A 25,002-nucleotide genomic window follows, 5' to 3' on the forward strand; every position below is an offset into this window, starting at 1 on the left:
TTTTTATATTTTTCCCATATTTTACTGATTTAATAATTTTATTTTTTAGTTTATTTATATTGTCTTTTATATATAATTTTATTATATTTTTATTTATACTTTGAAATAGATTAACATATTTGTGTTACAATATTTTATATTGTTATTTTTAAATAAATATATTTATTTTTTTAATTTAAAATTTTTACTTAAATTTTTTTTATTTTTATGTTGTTTTTTTTTTTCAAATATATATACATTCATTTTTATTTTATTATCATTATTTTCATTTTTTATTTTTTATTTTTATGATTTTATTTTTAATTTTTATTATTATTTATATTTTTAATTTTTTTATTTATCCATTGCAAAAAATATCTCTTTAGATTCATAGCAAACTTTTCTCTCTAGTCTCTCAAGTCAAACAAAAATTGAGCTATTGCTCGACGTTCAATCAAAATGATTTATAGTATTTGTCTATAGGTATATAGCTAGTAATTTCTAAGCAAATGCGCATGGCTGTCACATTGCTGTCTGAAGTTTTTGTTCTAAGTAAACTGAGTAAATAATTGTTTGGAAAAAAAACGGAATATATATGAAAAACTGATTTGTTACAGAATTTAGCATAAATAAATCTGTCAGAAAAAAAACACACCAATATATATATTCAGAAAGCAATTTATCATCGATATATATCCATCATAAATGCTTCATTTAGACTGCTATATGCTAAGCCGGCATGAAAAAATACTTGAAGATTTATTTAGCTGATATGATACGCTATGAGCAACATATATGAGAATATTAATGTATATATATCGTTATGTATATATATTAGATATGTCACGACTCTAGCTATGCGTAGGAGCTCTTCTTTAGCGTTGCGTCTGGCCAATCAATGCAGTCAATCCTAATTCATATCCAATAAGTCTATTCACATACATAATACGAGCAAGTCTCTTGTCATGGATGTCATTTATTATAAATTTTATAAATTTTTATTAATTAGAATAATGTGCTTTATATGAACATCATTTTACAGTATTTTTTTTTTAAAGGAATTTCATGTTTTTATGAATACTTAATTATATATTATAAAATTTGTAAAAATTTGTACTCTTGGCATACAAACAATGATCTGAAACTAGCAGTAAATAATTTTTTCTGAATGAATAGCATATTAAATATGTCTTTGGCTATTCCTGTCCTTAAACAACAATGAACACTTTTTTATTTTGATGAGTAACTATATTCAATATTCAATTTCATATATATATGACTTTTCCTTATATCTATATTTACCATATTGGATCTATATATATATGACTTTCCTTCACTTCACTTCACTTCCTTTCACTTCAGAGAGAGCTAAAAATAGCTTGGGGCGCTAAAAAGTAAATCAATTTTCTGACACTCTCCAATCTTCTATGCTCTATGCTCTATCTCCCCTATCGTTATATCACTATCTCTACTCCCCTTCGGTTAGTTCGGGTTAGTAGTTTCTGTTGCGCTACGAACCTCACACTCGCCCTCGGTTTCCTCGTTGGCTGAGCTGATGGGCTCCATGCTGGTGTTGCTGCTCAGCTCATCGTCGGGCCGATTGATGAGCTTGCTGGCATCGGTGTCCAGATCGATGAGAGCGCGCTCAGCGAGAGCAGCTGCCTCCTCCAGTTCGAGTTCCATTAGATCCGACACACTGCTCGAGCCCGACGAGCTGAGATAAACCAATTCGGCATCCTCGGACTGTGGCGACAGCGTGCTCTGCAGCCGGGTGCAGCTCTCCAGGTTGTCGCTCTGCTCGATCAGCTTCGTTTCCAGCATGAGAGCGACCGGCTCCTCGCGGCGCTTGTGCCGACGACTGAAGTCGAGATGGCTACGCGGAAATGTTTCGTTGACCTTGACGGGCCCAGCTGGACGCGACTTTGACTGATCCGTGGCGGAGTTGGAGGCGGTGGCGGAGCCACTGCGACTCAGATCACCTGGTGTTGAAGCCGTTTCGCTGTTCTCCTCCAGAATGCTGTCCAAATAGCGCGGACTGAGCAGCTGCGGCATAAAGTGCATTTCGAGTGCGTTTCGCTTCGCGCGCTTCTGCCGCAGCTGCTCCTGTGCGTCGGCGCGACTGCTGGACGGCAGGCCGGGAGAGAACTGAGCTGAGGGAGCTGTACTGGTCACGCTGGGCGTGGTGATGGGCGCCACTGTGGCCTCCGTCTCGGAGTCGGCCTCAAAGACCAGCGGCGATTGCAGCGGCCCATTGAACTCGCCGGAGCTGCAGTCGCTGCTCTGCTCCAGCTCCTGAATCTGCAAGTCGCGCGAGAATTTACTGAACTGTTGCACGGCCTTTGGCGAGGGCGATTCGACGAGGTAACGCGGCGGCGGCGACAATGTGCCACTGTTGTTGCTGTTGCTATTGCTGTGTGCGGGTGTTGCTGTGGTGCTGCTGATCTCCTCAATTGTTGGCTTACCTCTGCGAGCGCGTTCCTGTTCATCCGTCTCGATGCGTATCTGATGTATGATCACCTTGGTGCTGCGTTGCAGCGGCTGGTTTGCTGCATGTTGCTGCGGTGCTGGCGACTGTTGCTGTTGTGCATTTGACGGTTGTTGTTGCTTTGTCAGCGGCTGTTGCAGCTGACAATTGGCCAAGATCTCTTGCACAGCTGCTGGCAGCTCTTGCTCTGCTTGATTTGGCTGATGTTGCTGCTGTTGTTGTTGTTGCTGTGGCAACTGTTGCTGCTGTGCATCTACTTCATCATCTCCTTCGCGCACTATGCGATGCACTATGACCTTGGCCTGTCGTGGACTACCTGGTGCTTTGATAGCCTGCTGCTGCTGTTGCTGCTGCTGCTCCGTCTGCTGTTGTTGCTGCTGTTGCTGTTGTTGCTGCTGTTGCTGTTGTTGCTGCTTGGAATTCTTGGCGCCCATTGCTGCTCGTTCTGTTGCTGTCGTATAGCTCGCTTCCTGCTCAATTCGCACAGGCACTATGCGCACCACTGGCTGTTGCTTTAGCTGATCCTCAGTCTTAACAAACAAATGTTGCTTAGATTGATTATCTGGCTGATCTTTTGATTGATCAACAGAATGATTTTCCAGCTGTTTCTTTGACTGATCTACTGGCTGATCGACAATTTCCTCTTTTTTCAGATCTTCACCTGTAATTTGCTTGATCAGTTGTTCCTTTTGCTGATCTATGACTTGTGTTCCTGACTGTTCGATGAACTGCTTTGCCTTTTCTATATCCGACTGATCTACAGTCAAAGTTTGGAACTCCTCTTTTATATGAACTTTTACTTCAAGAGGCTGCTCTCTCTCTACTGATTTCTCTTTTTTTGGATCTTCAAACTGCTCTTCAGCCTTTACTTCTGTTTGATCTTTTGGTGATTCTTCAAGCTGATCTTTCACTACAGCCAACTGATCTTCAAGCTGATCCTCACGTTTCACTTGAATCAGGTGTTCTTTTGGCGGTTTCTGCAATTGATCTGCAGACTGATCGACAAGCTTTTCCTCTTTCAGCTGATCTTTTGCGTTAGTCAGCAGCTCTTTGGCCTCTTCTTCCAACTGTTCCTTCACTACAACCAACTGTTCCTTAGACTGATCTATACACTGATCCTCTCTCAGCTGATCTTTGACTGCAGGCAGCTGCTCTTTGGACTGTTCCTTCGCGAGATCTTCAGACTGATCGTCAAGTTTTTCCTCTTTCAGCTTAATCAAATCTTCTTTGGCCTGGTCTCCAGGTTTTTCTACTGTCTGCTCTTTAGGTGAATCTTCGTCTGTCAGCTGCTCTTTTACTACAATCAGCTGCTCTTCAGGCGTGCTTTCAGACTTTTCTGCTGTCTGATCTTTTTGCGGATCTTCCAGCTGATCTTTTACTTCACTCCGATTTTCTGGCTGATCCTCTTTTAGCTCTCGCGGGCTGATCTCATTGCTGGCTACGCCAGTTGTTGCCTCATCGCCAGCTGTGGCGCTGTCGCTCGCCGTTGGTGACCCATTTGAAATGCTGCCAGAATTTGCATTATGATCATTCTGAAAATCGTCAGCTGCTGCTAATGATGATGTTGATGAAGTTGTTGTTGCCGCTGCCGCTGCTGCTACTACTACTGCTGCTGCCTTCTCCTGCTGCTCCTCTTTTTCGTTTTTCTCTGCTGCCGCTTGCTGTTTATTTTGATTTTGAGTTTGATTTTGATTTTTATTTCGTTTATTGCGATTACGATTGCGATTACGATTACGATTATTTGGCATCGTCTACGTCGCGTCTAAGCCACACTCAAAAGTCTTTCTTCTTGATATATATATAGGCACTATATATGTATGTGAGCTGCTTGTGTGTATATGGGTTTCAGTATGTGTGTGTGTGTGTGTTTAATTTGTTGTGCCTGCCTGTGTGTTGCAGTGTGTGCGCTTATTACGCATACGCCGCGTTTGCCGCCTTCAATCAGCTAAATCTAAAAATTGCTGCTTATTCGTGTGAAAATTGCTTTTGTTTTTTGTTGTTTCTTGTTTTCTCTTATTCAATTGCTCGTTTCTTGTCGTTTTCTGTCGTCTGTTGTCGTCGTCGTAGGGATTATTCTCGCATTTCTCTGTGCCACTCGTCGCTGGCAGAAACTGAACTAAAACTAAAAAACTCAACCAAACGGCGCCATCGGCCGATCAAGCACAAGCACAACCGACGGCGAGCCGGCATTTCAAGCAGCGTCAACGTCAGCTGCGACGTCAGCGGCGACGTCCGCGTCAGCGTCAGTGGCGACTGCGACGCACGACAGCCCGGCTAAAGTTTGACACGCGTCCGGCGCTGCACAAATTTTGATATACAAATACATATATCATATACATATATCAGTTTCTATATCTATATATATATCACGTAATTTTTGACCGCAAAAAAAAAAAAGGAAAAACTTTTGCTTTTTACGTTTTAGTTATCAACTTTCGCTCTCATCGCGCCCGATTTGCGTGCCCGACATTTTCATTTTCCTTCTTTTTCGTTTTTCGAGAGACTTTTCCCTAACAAGATAGATTTTCTTTCGAGCGCGCGTTTCTTCTGCTGACGGCGACTGGCAGCCAAGGAATGGGCCATGGGCTGGCTGCTCCCAGCTGCCAAGCGGGCCACACAAATCTGTGGCGCAACGGGGCACGTAACTGGGGAAAAAATAGGAAAACACATCGGGAAAAAAGTGGAAAAAGAGGAAAAAAGCAAGAGCAAAAAGAAGAAAAACTAAAACGAACAACAACAACAACGGCAAATACAATATGGGGCATTCATAATGAGGCTCGTCTGATGATCGTTTTAAAAATACATGAGGCGCTGAGGTCTGGTGGAATCGGTGGAGAGCATTCACAGCATTCGACTCTCAAGTAGTGGGAGTACTGTGTGTGTGTGGGGGGTGGCTGGGGCGTGTCAGCTGAAGGAGTCATGTGTCGAGTGCTAAGCAAATAGGCAGCAAGTGCTGTGTGCGCAGTGTAGTCATGAGTGGCAACTCAGCAAACACCAAACATAAACAAAACAGCTCAAAATCAAGTCCAAGTCACGTCAAGTTCTCAGGACTTGGAGCGCACGCGAAACCTCAAACAACAAATGTTGCATAAATTTCAAAAAGAAAGACAATATATGAAAATATATATATACAGATATATATATATATATATATATATATATATATATATATATATACATATATATAGATCACCACAGATTGGCCGCGGTCATAAACAAAATTGAAATTGAGTTGTTTAGAAAATGCTTTTGCGCCTTCGTTTTTCGTGCTGCAAAATAATGTCATATTTAATTATATTTTTGGCTACGTTGAAATCTCTGCAATTTTCATGTTTTCATTTTCGCTCTGAATGCCAGAAAAATAAAAGAACTCAACTTTGAGATATTTGAACTTTTCAAATAAACAGAACACAAGAGTTTCAAAGGCAGGCCAAATATTTTGATTGCAAATTTTATAACAGCTCAAAATATTATTGCTACAAATGGTAAATATCAAAGGGTATGAATTTCACAAAATTTATATATTGTATATATAATAAATGAATATCAAATAAATCATAATCAAAATGAAATAATATTGAAAGAATATATATAGAAAATCTTTCATATTCAGTGCATTTCTACTTATAACAAAAAAAAATTATTATTTCTGATTAATTATATATATTCCATTAAAATTTAGTATGTATCAAATTTAATTGAAAAATATTGTTAATATTTAAAATAAATAATTAACAAATTAAATGCCCTGAATTATTATTATTTCTTTTTTATTTATTTATAATTATTGTAATCATCAATAATTCTTATAATTTTCCTCAAATTGAAAAAGTTTTCAACCAAAAAAAAAATTTTTAATTATTATGAAATCAAACAAAATAATGTATATAAATTATAACAATTTAATTTTCATTCTTTATAAGCTAACATTAAAATTTTTTCAAATGCTCACACAAACATATTAATTTAAATTGAAAATTTTCTTGCCTTTATTTAATGGGTTTAGTTTTTAAAAATTATGAGCCAAATTTATCTCAATATTTTCAGATTTTCTTGAAATTTATCAAAGTTTTTTGTTTTTTCTTTCTTTAAACTTGAAATGTTATTTATTATCTTTCTTATCTCGATTCAATTATTTCTATTTTAAGTCATTCAGAAATTTTATTTTTGTGTGTTTTGTGGAAAACACGAAAAATGTTTATTTCTCAAATCAATTTGATTCAGACAAAATGCTGCGCCGCCTATAGAGCACCTCAACCAATATGCCCAAACAAATCGCTTGAGTTCCACACACACACACACACACACACATGCACACACTGCAGCTGAGCGTGTGTGTGTGAGTGTCTAACTTATGGCATTTTCAAGATATTTTTCCGTGCGTAATTTCATTTGATTCGTTTTTAGCTTATTTTCTTTCCTTTTGGTGTCTGTTCCCTGTTTTTTCTGCTGTACACTTGAATAATTTTTACGAGTCGAAATTGAAGCACTTTTTTCCGACTGACAAAGTGTGCCGACTGTATGTAGAGAGTGTGTGTATATGCTTATATATATATATATATAGAGCTATGTATCTTCCACTGGGCCATGCGGTTAGTAGTCGTTGATTTATTTATAAAAAGTACTTAATGGATTTTAATTTCTTGACTTCGGCTAGCTCTGCTGCTGCTGCTGCTGCTTACTCATCTTGGTGGGCGCAAATAGATCTGTGATGCCTTTCCCAGAGCCTGTCAGGTGTCAGACGACAGACGGACGACTGGGAGGTGGGGTGGGGACAGACAGAGATGTGTGAAATGTGCACGTGATGCAAATGAACTGTGCCCGAGGGCCCAGCAGTTGGGGCGGGTGTCTAGCACATCAGATTATGCAACAAGCAGTCGGTTTCGCTCGCTCTCGCATACAGTGTTCAAACAACAACAACAAGAATTATAGGCAGAAGCAGAACACAGTGGTGCACACTTAACATTTGCTACCTAATTAAAAAACTATTAAAACGGCAATTTCCTCTCTGCAAGGCAGGCATAAAAACTCAAACAACACCTTACAGCAAGACAAGCTAGCTGTCTCGCTCTTACTCTTTCTCTTTTCTGCTACCCCTCTCTCTCCCTCTCACTTGTTTATTTTCTTTGGTTTCGCTTCCGTTGCGTTCAGTTTTTGTGTGTTTTTTGTGCCCAGCACATTATCATATTATCATTTCCCATGCCCTATTAAATATCGCATGCTTAACTTAAGTGTCCAAATCGGTTAGGGTATACAAAATTTTTTTATATTTACGCAACATCGATAACAACGACAACAACAACAACAACAATTAGCACTTATTGCACTAGATATGCATTTCATTTTCTCAATAAATATTTTTGTTCAGTTATCTTTCAGTATTTCAACTGATAAGGACAACTCTGTGTTGAACTGAAGTTTCCATTGTTGGAGCTTGATTAGGCAATTTTCTAGATATCTCAGAATCGAGGGAATTCTTTGAAATTAAAGGGAAAAAATAATTTCTCTATATTCTTGTGAAAATATATGATTTTTTAGCATATATTGAGCATTTTTTATTTGAATATATATTCTAAAAAAAAAAAAATAGTAACTAATATGTCTTAACCATTTTCATGAAATATTTACGTTTTATATAACTTATATTTTATTTCTTTAATATTTTCTTTAATGTTATATATATTTTATATTTTATGTTTTATATTTTATATTTTATATTTTATATTTTATATTTTATATTTTATATTTTATATTTTATATTTTATATTTTATATTTTATATTTTATATTTTACATTTTATATTTTATTTTTTATATTTTATATTTTATTATTATTATTTTTTTTTTATACCCTGCACCCATTTTCAATGGGAAATCAGGGTATAATGGTTTTGTTTTTAATTAAATTTTATTTTATTTTTTTAATACATTTATGTCTAACGTTATGCCTCTGTTTAGATGGGCATTTTTCCAAAAACTATTATATATCAAGTAGCTCATTTCTCATTTAATTGAATAGACTGTGATTTAACACTTAAAATTTTAGCAGCAACTTTTCTACATTTAGCTGCAAATAATGATGACTGAATTTCGTCGGGGAAAACGCGATTTTTATTCGCTCAACAAATTCAATAAATGTATAGTATTTGTATTTATACAAGCTCAATGCATAGTATTTTTACACTGAACAAAAATCATTTCTGACTTTTATATTTCAATTTGAAAAATATATCTTGTATGATCTATATATTTTTCTCTGTGCGTATGTCTATTTCTCTTTATCTCCAACAACATACCCATTCAGCTATATATCTGTGTCTATATATAAGCGTATAGGTTTGTCTCCGATGACCCATCTGTCATCTATTTATTTGTCTCTCAATCTACTTAACTATTAATCTATCCATCTATTTATCCATCTATCCATCTATTCACTTTGCCTGTTTATTCCCAAAATCTATTTTTTTATACAATGTCTCAAAGCTCTCATTATTTTCGAATTTCCACCCCAATTCCAAAGGCAGTTAAACTATGTGTATATTTTTTTAAAATTCAATTTAAGTTCCACGCAATATTTCACAAATTCATACAAATTTCGTTCAATTTACAGTTACGCGCAATATATCACAATCTATTAAAATTCTTGAAAATTGCTTTAAACTTTGCAGGGGCTTGCCATGAGTCCAAATGGCCTATTGATTTAATTTGCTCTTTGTCCTTGCCTTTTTTTTTTTTTGTTTTTCCACTTTGATTTTTGTGATTGTTTTGCTGTTGTTGTTGTTGTTGCTGCTATTGTTGTTGTTGCTAATTAGCATCGAATTTTAATGCTGCTTTCAAGCATTTGTTTTGCTGCTGTTTGTTGGCTCTTCATTTGCCTACAATTTTGGTGCTGCAGTTGTTGTTGTTGTTGTTGCTGTTGTTGTTTTACTGTTTACGTATGCGTAATTTATTTGGGCAACATGCTGCACTCTCTCTTTCCTCCTCTTCCTCTCATTTTCCGCTCATTTTATTTGTTTTTTACACACACACACACACACACACACTCGTTGATACGTAAGTAAACACAGTTGTAATACAAACATAATTAATTTATGGCTCGCGCGCTCATTTGCTGCAGCCACCCGCAAGCAGCGACGCCAACGATGACTGCGACGGCGACTGCGACGCTGACGTCACGAGGTCAACGGCGGCAAATCACAAAAAGCCAATCGAAGAACACAGCAAGCAAAGCTTTGCCTTTAGTGCTCAATTAATTGCAAATTCGTCGGTTTATATCAAAGAAAGAAATATGCCGGTGTCTTCACAGTGCCTCGCCCCCCTATTCCCTGGCCCCTGTGCCCTGCCGTCGCTTTTGTCCACTGTGCCGCGTTCCTTAGTGCAACGCGTACGTGCGCCAACTGAATTTGTTGCATTGCAAAATCTCGCTGAATATCCAAAAGCGAAATGCAAAAGGCGCCCAAGAGTTGGGCGGGTCAACGACTGTGCCGGCTGTGCACAGTGTGACCAGGCACACGCAACTACATACAAATAAATGTATATCACATATGTATATATATCAATGCCCAACTGGCTGACTTGTCTTATCTTCGTCTGAACTTAGCATAATAAATTTGTTAAGTGGCTAAAAATCGACAAATGATCTCAGCGTCTCTTGTTATTCTTTTTTTTTTTTGCCAGCCGCGTGTTAAACTTGACGCTCAACTGCAATTTTGGCCAAGTTGGGCCTAGCCAGGCTATTAGCGCCTGCTACTCTTCTTCTTCTTCCTCTACTGCTTCTAAACACTCTCTCGTGTAAACACACATTAGGACCTTAAAAACTTTCAGGACACATTGCGTCAGACGCGACACAAGAATAACAAACTAAATACACACAAACACACACACACATACATATATAGAGTGGGAAACGCTTTTAGCTATGCTATAAATAGCCAGCAAATGTCTTATACTAACAACGGTATTGTGTAGCGCAGTGTAATTGCTTTTGTTATACGTTTCAATTTTGGTTTTTGTTTTTGTTTTTGATTTTTTTTTTTTTTTTGTGTTTTTGTTATTTTGCGGAACGCGCTCGCGATCGCACACAGCGTCAAAGTCGAAGTTCTAATGGCAACTGAAGCTTCGCAAGCTTCACACAACGCGTCAGCGACAAGCGACAACAACAACTACAACAACAACAACAGCGGAGAACAACACTTTGTCACCTGGCAACCCGTCAGCTACTTTTTTATATTTTTTCGCTGCTTCTACACACAGACAGCGAGCCGGCCCCAACAACAACAACAACAACAACAGCAACAGAAGCGAAAGCAAAAAAAAAACTGCGACGATAAGTTAGCCAAAGTTGTTAACTGTCTATTGTTGTTGTTGTTGTTGTTGTTGTTGTTGTTGTTGCTGCTGGTTTGCGGTTTTGTGCTCAACAAAGGCTAATTATTGTAGCACTGTGCTTTGTCTCTGTCCCACACGCCGACCCGCTTGCTCACACTCGCCCTCTCTCTCTCTCTCTCACGCACACTCTCGCAATGCTCATTCGTTTGCTCTCTTTGCATTCGATTTCCTGTTCGCTCAAATCAATCGAATTCACCAATGGGAAGCTTATGTTTTTTGTTGCTTTTGAGAAGATACCCTAACATAAAGTATACCTAGCTTAGCATGTAGTTTGAATAATCTTAGAGATCAATTGAGACGGGGTATGTGAGCCTAGGCAGATGGGCAGAGGAAAGCACTAATGAAACATTGATTGGGCCTAATTTTTTTGTAAATTCTAAACTGATGTATTTTTGCGAAAAATACTAAATAAAATTATTTTATATTTGTTTATAATTTTAAGTTATATTTACTGTTATTTATTCCAAATTTTTTATTTATTTTTTAGGATGATTTCGGAAGACATATTAATTTCAGGTTGTCTTTACTTAATTTCTTTTTAATTTAAATATTTATATATTGTTATATCTTTATATTTAATATTAATATAATTTTTTAATTATAAATTTGTTAGAATTTAGAAGAATTAAAAAAAAATTTTGTAATATGATTATTTTGTTCACATTTATTCTTATTATTTATTTATATATATATTTTTTTAAATATTAATTAATTAAAATGAATTAACTCATTTAATTTTATAATATATTTTATATTTTATTAATACTATTAATTTTTGGTCAACCTAAGCTAGTTTAAAAATATAAAATATTTTAGACGCAAGCTTCTCTCTCTCTCTCACACGCTCTCTCTCTCTCCTCTCTCTCTCTCTCTCCTCTCTTTCTCTCTCTCTCTCAGTCTCTCACATCAAACTCAATCATTTTTCATATTAGAGTATACAATAATCGCATTGCTAACAAAAGCAGAGAAAAAGCTTTGATTCTATTTGCGTTTTGGTCATTGTTAGAACGAAGCCCGGCTGCTTACTTTTTTGCTGGGCACCTGGTGCCATCGAATAGAAGGTTTTGGCATATTGCCAATCTGTTGACAGCTGGAAACAGCTTTCAATTTCAGTCACTCGACAGCTGGAAGTGAATGCGCAAATCTCTGAGCAGCTTAGAAAAAAAAAAAAAAAAACCCTAGCACAATTAACACTCGTTAATCAGTCAACTTTTGCTCCAGCGTCGATTGCGTGGGGCAACTTATCGGGTTTCTTAATTTTAACTTTTAATACTTTTTACTTTCCTTTTCTAGTTCTTTATTTCATTTTTTGTCCAATGAAATCATGCGCATAAATACAAAATAAAAACTCCAAAAGAGAAAAACAAATATTTATAAAAATAAATTTTCTGATAAAAGTCGACAATCAAATTCTTATCAGACATGCAAAAACTATATATAAATATGTGCATATTGTATATAATAAATCAAGTTTAACACATGTATGTATGTATATGTGTGTATAGGTATGTACTATATGCCCGTTTGTGTACCTTTATCAATATTTAATCAAATATGATTCCGAATAATTACATAGGCGTTGCTTGTTATGATAAAAATAAATTAGAATTAAATAAACAGAGAGAAACATCTACTACATACTTAAGCACTGCGTAAAAGGAGTTGAAAATTATATATTTAATACATATTTTATTTATAGAATATTAAATGTAGAATATTTGTTTAATTAATATTAATTGTAAAAATAATTATTATTAATTTATTAAGTTATATTATGGAAGCATTGTATGTAGCATATTGATATATAATTGGTATATTTATCTATGAAGCAGGATAACGACGATACACACTTACATACACACAATAATATATATATATAATATGTGGGCGTTTCGTTAACGCCCATCAATTTGCATTTGAATAAACGTTTGCCCCGCAGACATTCGAAGATAACAAATTGACGCTAATTGCATTTGAAATTCGTTTCACATTCAAATTGAACAGAAATTGAAAAACCATTTCACAGAGACTCTGCCAAAACATTTGTCTCTTGGCCGCTGAATCATATGCCAGCATTCAAAATAACAATTTATAAAGCCTCTTGTTTATGGGATATTTTTCAGTTTTTTGGCAACCGAAATTCAAAACAAGAACTGGAAACACAAAAGCCCAAAGAAACAAAAGCAAAAAAAAAAAAAATTATTTGAAATAAAACAAAAAAAGTCAACGAGGCGGCATCAGCTGAGCGGCGCTACCTAAAACAACAACAACAATAGCAACATACAAATAAAAATAAAAAATACCTATAGATAGCCAAGATAAGCAAAATAAATTTGGAAGTGAATGACTATGAAATACCCTCTATACAGGCAATGCAGGAGGGTGAGAGAGAGAGAGTGAGAGTGAGAGACAAACATAAGCAAGACAGAGAGTCGGAGAAAGAAGTAGAGGCAGAGAGAAACACATAGAGAGAGGGAGAGACAGACATGAAGGGAGACAGAACTGCAGAGAGAACGAACGAGATAGCTAAGTAGATGGAGATAGGGAGAACTAGTTAGCTAAAAGATTCGAGATAGAGGGGATAGTATTTAAAGGCAATGAATTGACATCACTGAAGATCAGAAAACAAAATGAAATTAAAGAAATTGTAATTACAGAGATAATAAAAAGTGACAAAGTAGTAGCAGCAAATCATATTTATCTATACTTGCTTACATACTCTCTATATATTATCTCTGTATACTCAAAACTCTTTGCCAGCCATTAATCAAACTATAGTTCATATAATAATTATCTTTAGAAACCAGAATAGCGACTTGATATCTGCTAAACCATATATAACATCAACTGAGTTAGATTAATAAACACATGTTATATACTCCCTCGACCTTGAACCACGAAACAATGTGAAGTGGCAAGTGCTTCACTTTCTGTTTAGCTTTTCATTATTATTCTGTCTGTGAGGAAAGGAAATCTCAATTTAGTGCTTAGATAGAAGCAATTATATTGTTGGCAATCGATAACCGTAATTTGTTATTGATAATGCAAGCCGAACGTGAACAAAGGCATTTTAAAGTTAATACACAGAGCAGCTGAGACAATTCCCAAATCGAAGCGTGAAACCATAAACTGGACATACGATACGAAGCTATTATTATAGTAGCTCTATAGCTCCGCGGTCAATGGCATTCGGAGCGAACGGAGGCATTCAAATGCCTTTTGGCCACTTGTCGACATTCCGACATAGTCGACGTCTCCCATTACCTAGGCAATGGATGGGGGGGGGGGGCTGGTGCGGGGCGGTTCAGTGCGCCAGGTGTCGCTTTAATTAAGTGCCCCGAAGAGCATTAATTGGCCGTGAAGCATGAATGAATGATTAAGTTGCATGTGCTACATGTAATTCAATATGCCACTTGATTTACGCGACTCTCAGTATTTCTGTCTCCCTCTCTCTCTCTCTCTCAGTCTCTGCAAATGTCAGCTAATAGGCCCTGAATAGCGCCCACACTGACTGAATTTGGCCAAAAAACTCGACAGCTATTAATGTTTTATAATCATTTCTCGTCTTTTTAGTTTCGTGGGAGCAGTGAATATTATTAAATTGTCACGAAATGCTAATTATGCTACAGCGAAACAGAGACAGTGACACAGAGTGATAGAGAGAGAGAAAGAGAGGAAGAAACCATTAAATATTCATGCTGCTTATGAGCTATTATCATGCAATATGGCTTCTATGAGTTTTGGGCGTAGAAAATAATTTGGTAAGGCGTAAATGGGCAATTATTTTATATTTTTTATTGAAATACTCTTTTATTATATATATATTATTATCATTAATATTTTTATTTTTAGGATTTATGACTATGTAATTGCAAACATATTTTAAGGCAGATTTACTTTTAAAAAAAAGTACTATGTAATTTTTAATTTTTACTTAAGCTTTAGACTGAAATATTAAGAATTGACAAACATGATTTAAATATTTTCGCTATAAAATCTTCAAGAATTAAATAGTTAGCAACAAAATAAACCATATTTTTTTTACCCAATTAAAAATTTTATTTTAATAAATTTTATATATGTACATACATATATACATATTTTTGTTCTCGAAACGCAGCTGAAGTGTAAACAATTCGTCAATGCTCAACAATTGCCTTTTTATGAGCTCTAAACAATTTAAAGCACTATTGTTGCTATCGCACTCACAGACACAGACACACACGCATCATTTTATTGACAACAAATTCTGAAGCTCATTTTCGCATGGGACATACATATAGACTTTTGTATATAGACTATATATTGCGAAAAACTTAAAGTCGGTTGTCTTATCAGAAATATTTTGTCATCGTAAACAAAAGCGGAATAATAAATAATAAATACTAGTAAGCGCAAAGACACATTTACATTGTTGGGCGCACGTTGCGTATGCTTAATATGCGTGAATTGCGCTATTTAATGAAAGTTTCTGATTTATTACGTCGAAATTCTCTGCTGTGACAGGTGAAATTGTATAATTATTATTAAAAACAATTTCTATTCAACTAAGCAAAAATAGCCAAAAGCCGGGACCAAAAAACTTCATTTGCATGGCATGTCCCATGCATCCGGTCATTAGAAAATTAATTGAACTATGACCAAAACTCGACTCGAACAACCCGGCGGACTATAATTTAAAACGTATTAAAAATCACACGAACACTAGATACACTCACACACACACACCTATACATGCACATTTATCTAGATCCATATATAAATAGCGAGACAGACAGCAGAAACACAATTTGGAGCGCATATTTTGCACCATTTTCGGTTGGGTTATTGGGCACATAATAATAAGTATACATATACATACATATATGTACATATATAGTTTATAATGAATTATCATATCATATGCGGCGAGCATTAGGTCTATCTTCGCCTAATAGTTTAAAATGGTTAAAAATATTTCCTAATAAGTGCTTATCGCACTTCAGATTTGAATATTTAATGAAGCGAAGGTCGATGGCGTATAACAGTTTGTAGCACAGTTAAGATTTGTTGCGGCTAAGCATAGATTCAGATAGATTGGCGGGGGGAGCCAAAAACAAATTAAAAACTCAACTTTGAACTTGCGATCCAATTTGATTAGAGGGTTAATTAAGGGCAAGGGGCAGTAAAATTAACAACTTACGTGTTTCTTCTTCTCTCTAGTGAAGTGTCTTCAGCTGCAATGCACACACACACACCCACTTAACACGCGCACTTGCAATTGGTAAACAGTTAACGTTGATCGGTTAGCGGATAGCGGATAGCGGCTAGCGGGTAGCGGGTAACATTTAGCGGTTAGCTATTGATGAGCCCAAAAAATACAAATTAACTCGCGCGCGCGCCTTAACTGTTGTTACTTTCTTGTTATTCTTGTTGTTGCTGTTGTTGTTGTTGTTATTGTTGCTGCTGTGATCAGCATCGTTTTCACTGTTGTTGTTTAGTGCAAAAATAACACTCACGTAATTCGCACTCGCGTATTTACACTCTCTCTTGTCTCGCTCACTCTCTCGCACACTCGCACTCACGCCGACAACTTGACTTGGCAAAACTTCTGTAGTAACTAAATAGCAGCGGCCTACGGTATCGTATAGCACAAAACAACGGCGTATTTGGCGACAGCGACGCGCACGCCGGCAGCGGCAGAGCTAGCGTCTGTGCACAGTGGTACGCGAGTATGAAAAAGTTGCCAAATTTATAACCAAAAGAAATGTAGAATTTATCTAATCTACAAGTCTTTTATTTTCAATAAAGATAAAGATAATTATGTATATGCTTCATGCGTACATATGTATATATGAAATATACTTTTTCACTTTGTCTTATCTCACTTTCGCTCTCTCTATTTCTCCATCCCTTGCCCATTCGCATTCATTTGACTATGTAATATTTTGTGCACTGCACAAATTGAATTTGTGCCACTGTGCTCAGCCTGTCGCTGACTTGTTGCTGCCAGCGCTGACTGCGACGTCAGCGGACGTGGTGGGTGCTATGGGCTCGAGTCTCTGCCGTCTCTGGGAGCAGCGCTGAAGCCGGCTTCAGCTTTGGCTTTTGGCGTGACTTGTTGACGATTTGTTTGTGTTTTGTTGTTGTTGTGTTGTCGCTGTTGTTGTTGTTAGTTTCGACGCGCTCTGCGCTTGGCGGGCACGAACCACAGATCCGATATATATTTTCCAATTTGTATGCATAAATTCACACACAGATGCACACACGACACAAAAAGGGTGCGGAGCCAAAGCCCAATATGCGATGAGGGGGGGACACGTGTGTGTGTGTGTGCCTGTCTGTCTCTCCCCATCATTCTCGACTGTCCAGAATCAACGGGCTGCGCTGTCCAAGCCAAACAAAAGAGCCCAAACAAACAGCAGACATATGAGCACAAGTACTCACACACAAACTCAAACACACACACACACAAACACATACGCAGTCGCCGTCGCACTCGTACATGTGCGCATCTGGTTTAGGGGCACCAGGCTTGCAGCTTAAACTCGCGCATGATGTGGAGTGAGCGGAGAATGATGACAACGATTGGCATGTAGCGGGTGGTGCTGCCAGCTGCACGGGCTGTACGAGAAGTTTTGATAGCATGTATGTAGCTGAAGAAATTTTTAAACTAACTAAATGTATATGATTTTATTAAATGAAATATGTATATTTTGTAATATAATATTTTGTAAATTATAAAAAATAATTCATGTAAATTATATAAATAATATATATTTTTTGATCAAGCTTTTTTGCTTGCATTCAAGATCAAAAATTCTACGATATTTCTGAACTACAAATATTTTTTACTCTTTTTTTTTTTTCATTGTCGATAACCCCCATTTAACAAGAACTTTAATAACGCAAGCAACCGACTCACTTTTTTTAAATATACCAAGAATTCTTCAATACTTCGATTTCCCGTCGCATTTCTGACTTGCTTTATCTACATTCTGTTTTATAGACTGGCCAATTTGCGTATATTACGTTTTATTTGCTTTAGATAAGCAATACTGTCATATATTAGATATATTATCGTCTTTTAACTAAACTTATTTCCGTTTGCTTAGAACTAAATCGATCGGCGCTAGCTCTTTGGAAAATTACACAAAATACCCTCGCGAATGAGCTTAAATAGTTAGAAAGCTGTACAGCGTGGATTCTCCCCAAAAGTTACCCATTACATGCAACTAGTTTTCTAGTACTTTCAGAATAGACCTCGTAGTTTACAGTGAAAGAAACTTGAAGAATTTAAATTGCACTTTAGCTTATTTAGTTTATGTAAAATTATTAAATTATAAATTATATTCACAAATATAAATATCCTACACATTACACTCATTACAACAGCCCAATATACCCCATTCATTTGCTTGTTTAAGTGGCATTGAAATTTGCCTGTTGCCGGCTTTAGGCGCTTGGGTCTCCGCTCCTCCACGTTTCTCGCTCATTCACATAATGCCACAAGTTGACGCGTCAAGCTCCAACAGTCAGCGACAGCGGCAGGGGCGTGTTCCCCTATGTGCCCCACCCCCACGCACTCCCCTCCTTATTTTCCTCTGCAATTGCGCCAGTGCCCGTGCCTAAGCAACTGAGCACACATGGCACATGAAAGGGGTCTCGGGGTCAGACACAGCATATAGACAGACGACAGTTATTATTATTGCCCCAGCGAGCCGAGTGTTGCATAGTGTTTCTGTTTTTCAGCTTTTGTTATACATGTATACGAATATATAGTTTTTTTTTTTTATGGTTTGTTTTCGTTTATGCGCTGAGCTGTTCGCAGGCAACACGTAGGATTAGGGTAAGAGGAAGAACGCCAGAGTGAGCTTTATGACATTGTTGACAATACAGAAGGAGGGGGAGAGAGAGAGAGAGAGAGAGGAGGTAAGCAGGAGTAGGAGTGAACCGCTTTATGACATTATTGACAGTGAGGAAGAGAGAGTGAGAGACAGAGAGAGAAAGGTAAGCGGCTAGTTAGGGCTCTTCAACTGTTAATAATGAGCTCACTCGTCGCGTCGCGTCACTGGACAGGACTTGACTAGTGCAGTAGCTGCTGTCCGAGTGCCTGTCAATTGGCTGACAATCCAAAGGACAGTGAAGGATAACAAATGCAGTCACCGGGATATCAGTTGCCTGCTGCGATACCGTCAATTGTTATCAATTGTGATCTACTTGAAGCTGCGAGGCATGCATTTGATGTGTATATTAAAGTTTTAAGTTTTAATAAGAATAAAATGAAAAATTTTAAGTATATTTATAAATATTTTATCTTATATTACAATGTTTGGAACTAAAATTGTAATTTTCTATATAATTCAAATAAATTATTATGCTTAAGCTAGCCTTGCATAAATAATATTAATGAGTAATTTCAAGAGTTAACAGAAAATGTGAACCGGGCAACGCTATGTTTGCTGCTGGTATACTATATGTATTTATTTTCATTATTTATATTCTAATAGAGATCCAAAGCCTTAGCATCTAGGACTTTACTTGCTCTAACTATCTATAGTGCAACACACAGTTAGTAAGGGCTAAAACGTATGCAACAGAGAAGCAATCAAAACGAAGCACATAAAATGTTAAAGTAAAGGCCATGCTGTTAGCTTCAACAGAGCTCTGTTAGTGCGCTATGGACAACACTGTTAGTGCTCGCTTAAACTCTGTTAGTGTGCTGTTAGGCCTACGCTAGCTTACCTGCTGCAGCTGCTGTTAGTGTGGCTGCTATTGTTGTTGCTGTTGTTGTTGCTGTGCTGCCATTTTGCTCTGCTTGAGTTTTGCGAGTCGAATATGGCGTGCCACAATGCTGGCAAGACGCCACTTCCGTTTCCGGTTCCACAATTTTCGTTGCTGTTGTTTGTGCACTGAAAGCTCATTAAATTAAGCAAATGCGATTTCGATTCGTTGCTACTGTGGGCTTTTGCAGCTGTTGTTGTTAATTGTGGCTCACCTGCTGAGCGCCAATATTAAAGGGCCGCGCGCACGCTGCGCCTTGAGCACACTTAACAGCTGCGCATCGCTCAAGGCGACATCCTGCAGGCGCAGCGACGACTGCAAAGGCCAAAGCGAAAACAATTTCAATTTTCATACAATTACGTATATATATATTATAAATATATAGTATATTTTTGTATATATTTATATTTTAAATAACTTAAAGCACATTTGATTTGTTTGTTTTAGACTAGCTTAAGCACAAATTTTGCCATACACTTTTGGACACACGTTTGGCGGGCAGAGGCGGCGCCGCTGCCGACGTCGACGTCGGCTTCGATTGCCCGCGACGCAGCGAACAGAACTTAAGCATGTTGCGACTGCAAGAGTTGACTCCAGACTGGACATCAGCTGCGCTCCGCTGATTCGCAGCACTCAACACTCGGCGCTCTTCCGTTGGGGGCGTTAACGGCAATTGGTGATAAGGCACAGTTGGGGCTACGCCAGCTGGCAGATGCCATGTCGCTCCATGAAGACCTCGAGGCATGTGGCGTCGACGCGATCGAAGAGCAGTGAGCCAAAGCGCCGCGCCGTATAGTCCACAATGAGCACCATTTTGCAGTTGATGCACTTGTCGCGATAGTGGAAGAGCAACCCGACCGTCTGGTGCACGATGTGATCGACATAGCCCGGCGCGGAACGGTACACCTGGTGGTTGCCCATCTCGACAATGCCGCGCGTGTTGACGACGACTTTGCTCCTGATGTAGGCGGGCAGCACCTCCAGGGTGCGGCGCACCTTCGACTGGGTGTAGAGCAGCCGGTTCATGACGTGGGCGGGCGCATTGAAGGTATCGTTGCTGTCCTTGCGGTAGAAGAACACGTTGCGAAAGACGAAGCCCGAGGTGCGCCCCTCGTCGCACTGGCGCAGATAGTCAGCCAGGGAGTTGTGCTTGAGGGGCATCAGCACCTCGTCCAGGTCGACGACTGCCGCATAGCGATAGTTGTCCACGACATTGGCGCGATAGACGCAGTCGTTGAACTGTGCCACAATCCCGGCATAGTGCAGATCCTGCAGATGCGACTGCACGTTCCACTCGAACACATCGGCCAGGCCCCGCAGTCGATAGTGCTCCAGCACGCGACGCACCTCCTCGCTGGCCTCCACGTAGTAGAAGTAGAAGTGTGTCGCGCCCTGCAGCCGATACATCTCGACGAACTCGACCAGGCGCAGCACATTCGAGTAGTTCTCCTGGATGGGGCCGACGCACACGGAAATCGTGGCACGCGACTTGGCAAACAGCTCGGACATGTTCCGCGGATAGCTGGCAGGAAGGACTCGATTAGCAGCAGCAACAGACTATATACTCCCGATCGAGCCAACTCACCTGATCTGCACGTAGCTGGGACTGAGATGACTCAGCCGATTGGAGGCGTAGCTCAGTGCCACGGCCTGCGGCAGCTGCACGGGCGAGCTCTTGGCCACGTGCAACGGACACATGATGCTCCAGGCGGCGAAGCTGTTGTTGTGCACGTCGTGCATGGCGCCCGCCTCCTCGGCCACAATCTCGTAGCTGCTGAAGTCTGCGAAGCGCACGATGCAGCTGATCTGCGAGTCGCGCAGTCGCTCCGGCAGAATGGCGAAAACTCGCAGCGAACCAATTGTGATCTCCTCATCCAGGCGAACGCGGCCTGTGAAACGAATGAGAGGGCAGTAAGATGAGTGTAGAGAGTCATGGAATGCGAGGCTCTAAAACTTTCAAAAGGGTTTGTGAAAGTGAGAGGCATATTGAAGCTGATTAATCAAGACTAAACAGCATCGTGAGGAGAGTAGGTGGAGGGAAGGGCTTAGTGAGTATTCATTGTATATATAGAGAATGAAGAGGACAGACCTTTAACTCTAACTCACACAATGACTGTAAAGCATTGAGAGTGATGTAAACCAGAGAGAGAGAGAGAGGGGAACATAAGCAAGACTTGAGCAACGTAGTAAATGCTAGAGTGATGCCATTTTAATACATATTTGCAGTGAGTGAATATTGAGAGAAGGAAAATGATCTAGAAAGAGCTTAAATCACAGAAAGACTGAATAGCATAGAGGTCGTTTAACAAGAAAAAGTCTTTTGAAGGTGAGAGAAATGAGCTTAAGCAATAGCTGGAAATCTAAACAGACAATACTCTGAGGTCTTCATAAATATGTTTGTATTAAAGCATATAGAGAATACTCCAAAAATTGCTGTCCTCAGATATATATGCACATATATATTTCTTTCTATTAGAGCAAAGCTTTTCCGCTCAGCTTAAAACTACTCCCCAGCCCAAGTTCCACTTCTTCTTCTATCTCCACTTTAACTAATTCACACAATAAAATCTTCCCAGTTTCGCAATCGGCAAAACAATTTGATTTTATTATGATGATAAATGAGTGTTTTGTTTCTCTATTATTTATAAACTCAAATTTACATATTTACACACTCTCTAGTGCTAAGCCCCTGGCAGAAGAAGGGAAAAAAAAACTGAACTGAGTGAAGAATAACACTCCAATTAATGTTAACGACCTCTTGCATTTCTATAAAAGTTAGAAAGTTTTTTTCCTGCTTCTTCTTTCTATTATTTTTTGGCAAACTTTTGCAAGATTTATTCTCGTTTTTGGCTTGATGTGAGTCAGCCAAAGCTGCTTTCAAATCTGGTTTAAATACAGCAGCAGCGATTAAATATAGTCGGAGTGCGTTGCTGTGACTATATTTAGCAGAAGTGACCTACTGAACATTTGATTATTTTTTCAATATTTGTATTTACTTTGTGGATAAATTTTTTTTTTTGTTAATTTAAGAGGAATTTCAGAAGCTGATAGATTTCATATCTAGCAACCCTGTTGTCTCTATATTATCTCTGCATAATCTGAGAAGCGAATGATTAGTCTAGTCAATTTTTTATAAGTCTTCAATAACAACAATAATAATACTAATTCACTTTCCAATGGTAACTTTATTTCTTGCAATTTTATGGAATATTTTGGAACACTTTTTTCACTTTTATTATATTACATTATCTGCTTTGCTCTCAAAGCCTCGACTCACCCACTATATCCGTGCGTGCATCGAAATATGCCGAGTATATTTCATGCCGTAGCGAGGCATTGCCAATGCGCCGCCAGCTGTTGTTGTAGTTCCAGTGCGGATTGGGCTTTGGGTAGAGCAATTGGCGCTGCATCTGCTTGAGATCATCGCGCAGGCGTTCATTCTGCAATGGCAAGTGAGCAAGGATGAAGTACACTTAACACACACACATGCACACAAGTTCGAAACACACACACACAGGCACTCACAATGGTTGTGCGCATTGAGATATAGAAGAGAATGAGCATGATGCAGGCGACCAAGCCGGAGAGCGTAAAGTAAACATATTGAAAACGATTCTCTTGGGCCGCCAGCATTTTAAACAAATTTTATATATATTGTATATATGTATCCGATATAGCTATACGTTTTTGGCTGCGACGTATTTTGATTATTTTTAATTGAATTATTTTATTAGACCGCACCGACGCGACGACGACGACGACGCGCGACCTTGAGAGCGACGCACGCAGCCGTAGCAGCAGCAGAAGTGCCTGGAGAGAAGTGCCTAGCGAGCAGGCTTCTTTCTATTGAGCACAGGATACGTGCGGCCAGTGTCCAGGTGTGAATTACAGTTATGCGACTTGTGCGCCAAGCTGCCTACTCGTGACTACAAGTGTCATGCTGTTTAGGAGTCGCCACAGCACGCTCGCCTCTGCTGCGCTGTTGCTGTTGCTGCTGCTGCTGCTGCTGCTGCTGCTGCTGCTGTTAATATATATATTTATATATTTGTTCAAAGTCGACGTCGACCGCGACGGCGACGCTGACAGCGCAGCCAACCCCAAAAGCGCCTCCTGTTGCTTGTTTGCTTTCAGTTTTGTTGATGGGCGACCATCGATTAACGATAACATGCGGTGGGACGGGTGGTGGGCAGGGGCAGAGGCGGGCGCAGGGGCGGGGCTAGGGCTAGCTCAAAGCAAAAGCAGCGCGTCTTTCAGTGTCATCATCGACGGCTGCCCCACGCGCCCAACCTCCTTGGCCCTCTCTAGCTAGTCTGCTACACTCATAAAAATAATTGAGCCAAAACACTCAAAGAAATAGAATTAGGAAAATCGAACGAAAAAACTCATTAAAAATAAAGCAATTCAAAGGAAAAGTTTTTTTTTGGGCAACATGGAAAATGGGGACTAAAGTGACGTAAAATTGGGCACCATTTGTTAAACTGTGAAGCAGGAGCTTGAAACAGTGTTGGGTAATGAGTTCCATAAATTGAAGCTATCTCAGAAAAATATGAAAAAAAAAATAAATAAATAAATAGTTTATAAAAAAATAAAAATAAAATACTTTTTAAAAAAGTTATAAAATATATGAGAAAAATTTTAAATTAAAATTCATAATTTTCTTCTACTTTTTTTTTAAAGTGTGAGCCATAACTGCCAAATATTTTCTTTGAGTGTGAGGATATTCTAAAAATTCTAAGCGCTCTGCATATAAAAGGGAGGTAAGACTTTGAATTATCATTGTTTGATTACAACATAAGTTAATTCAAAATTAATCACAATATGAAATGTTTATTTATTTTAGCTTTATTTTCCTAATTTTAATTCATAATGATTCTACACGCACTTTCGGCTCGTGTCATTAGTCGCATGGCAATTAGTATTTATTAAATCAGAACGCGTATTTCAATTAAGTGAGTTATTTTTGCGAGTGCTTCGTTTGTGGTTGCGCCACGCCGCAGGAATCGAGACTAGAGCAGCAGCAGCAGTAGGAGCAGCAGCAGGACGGACGTTTAGTGGCGCCCGCAATACGCAAATGATTATGGCACCCACGCACACTGACACACACACACACACATACACACAGCAAGCGACACAACAACAAGTGTCTGGAGCAGGACTCGAGCGACGCGTATGCAACAAGTTAATCAACGTACGTTTCGCATGAAACTGGCGCCGTTCGCAATGCTGTCGCCGCGTCATCAGCAGGCGGCAAACGTCGGCGGCGCAGTCGGCGTCAGCGTCGACATAGCTTTTCCTATTACTGTGTGTAGCTGTGTGTGCATGAGTGGGTGTTTCTATGTTTGAATGTGTGTGTGTGTGTATGAGGTGGCTTGTAAACGCACTTCACTTTAA

At 38.7% G+C, this 25,002-nt stretch overlaps 3 protein-coding genes across 10 annotated transcripts in view; all 3 read right to left on the reverse strand.

Annotated features, from left to right (window-relative positions):
- The window catches only part of CAP (Cbl-associated protein), a 46,282-nt gene extending 35,005 nt beyond the window's left edge, over window positions 1-11,277 (reverse strand). For 4 of the 8 annotated variants that reach the window (XM_089470263.1, XM_089470264.1, XM_089470262.1 and 1 more), the window contains exon 1: window positions 1,498-4,213. In XM_089470263.1, the coding sequence (XP_089326389.1) occupies window positions 1,498-4,212 (2,715 nt within the window). In that variant the 5' untranslated portion in view covers window position 4,213. Of the gene's footprint in view, window positions 1-1,497; window positions 4,220-7,146; window positions 8,077-9,543; window positions 10,348-10,416 lie in introns of those variants that run through there. The other 4 variants (XM_089470266.1, XM_089470267.1, XM_089470265.1 and 1 more) reach the window with 4 other exon arrangements.
- LOC149268436 (uncharacterized) lies at window positions 4,130-20,198 on the reverse strand. The gene is made up of 4 exons (XM_089470332.1): window positions 20,087-20,198; window positions 19,826-19,926; window positions 16,031-19,739; window positions 4,130-5,109 (listed from the first exon to the last, which is right to left on the reverse strand). The coding sequence occupies exons 1-3, from the start codon at window positions 20,180-20,182 to the stop codon at window positions 19,559-19,561; spliced, it is 378 nt and encodes a 125-aa protein (XP_089326458.1). The 5' UTR covers window positions 20,183-20,198; the 3' UTR covers window positions 4,130-5,109; window positions 16,031-19,558.
- LOC108615804 (uncharacterized) lies at window positions 19,997-24,713 on the reverse strand. Its single transcript, XM_018010593.2, has 4 exons — window positions 23,137-24,713; window positions 22,889-23,051; window positions 21,197-21,500; window positions 19,997-21,133 (listed from the first exon to the last, which is right to left on the reverse strand). The coding sequence occupies exons 1-4, from the start codon at window positions 23,242-23,244 to the stop codon at window positions 20,308-20,310; spliced, it is 1,401 nt and encodes a 466-aa protein (XP_017866082.1). The 5' UTR covers window positions 23,245-24,713; the 3' UTR covers window positions 19,997-20,307.
- Window positions 24,714-25,002: the final 289 nt, after the last annotated feature.

This window comes from Drosophila arizonae, chromosome 5, assembly GCF_054131065.1.
Source record: "Drosophila arizonae isolate 15081-1271.41 chromosome 5, UAZ_ARI_1.0, whole genome shotgun sequence".
Taxonomy (NCBI): Eukaryota; Metazoa; Arthropoda; class Insecta; order Diptera; family Drosophilidae; genus Drosophila; species Drosophila arizonae.

What these genes read in the sequence shown, in the direction of transcription:
- LOC149268436 (XM_089470332.1), bottom strand. Translation starts at nt 20,182, where the DNA reads ATGCTTAAGTTCTGTTCGCTGCGTCGCGGGCAATCGAAGCCGACGTCG. An exon ending in CCAAACGTGTGTCCAAAAGT is followed by an intron (nt 19,927 to 20,086) that starts GTATGGCAAAAT and finishes TGGCCTTTGCAG; the next exon opens with TCGTCGCTGCGCCTGCAGGA. An exon ending in TTAATATTGGCGCTCAGCAG is followed by an intron (nt 19,740 to 19,825) that starts GTGAGCCACAAT and finishes ATGAGCTTTCAG; the next exon opens with TGCACAAACAACAGCAACGA.
- LOC108615804 (XM_018010593.2), bottom strand. Translation starts at nt 23,244, where the DNA reads ATGCTGGCGGCCCAAGAGAATCGTTTTCAATATGTTTACTTTACGCTC. An exon ending in TCTCAATGCGCACAACCATT is followed by an intron (nt 23,052 to 23,136) that starts GTGAGTGCCTGT and finishes TTGCCATTGCAG; the next exon opens with AATGAACGCCTGCGCGATGA. An exon ending in TGCACGCACGGATATAGTGG is followed by an intron (nt 21,501 to 22,888) that starts GTGAGTCGAGGC and finishes TTCGTTTCACAG; the next exon opens with GCCGCGTTCGCCTGGATGAG.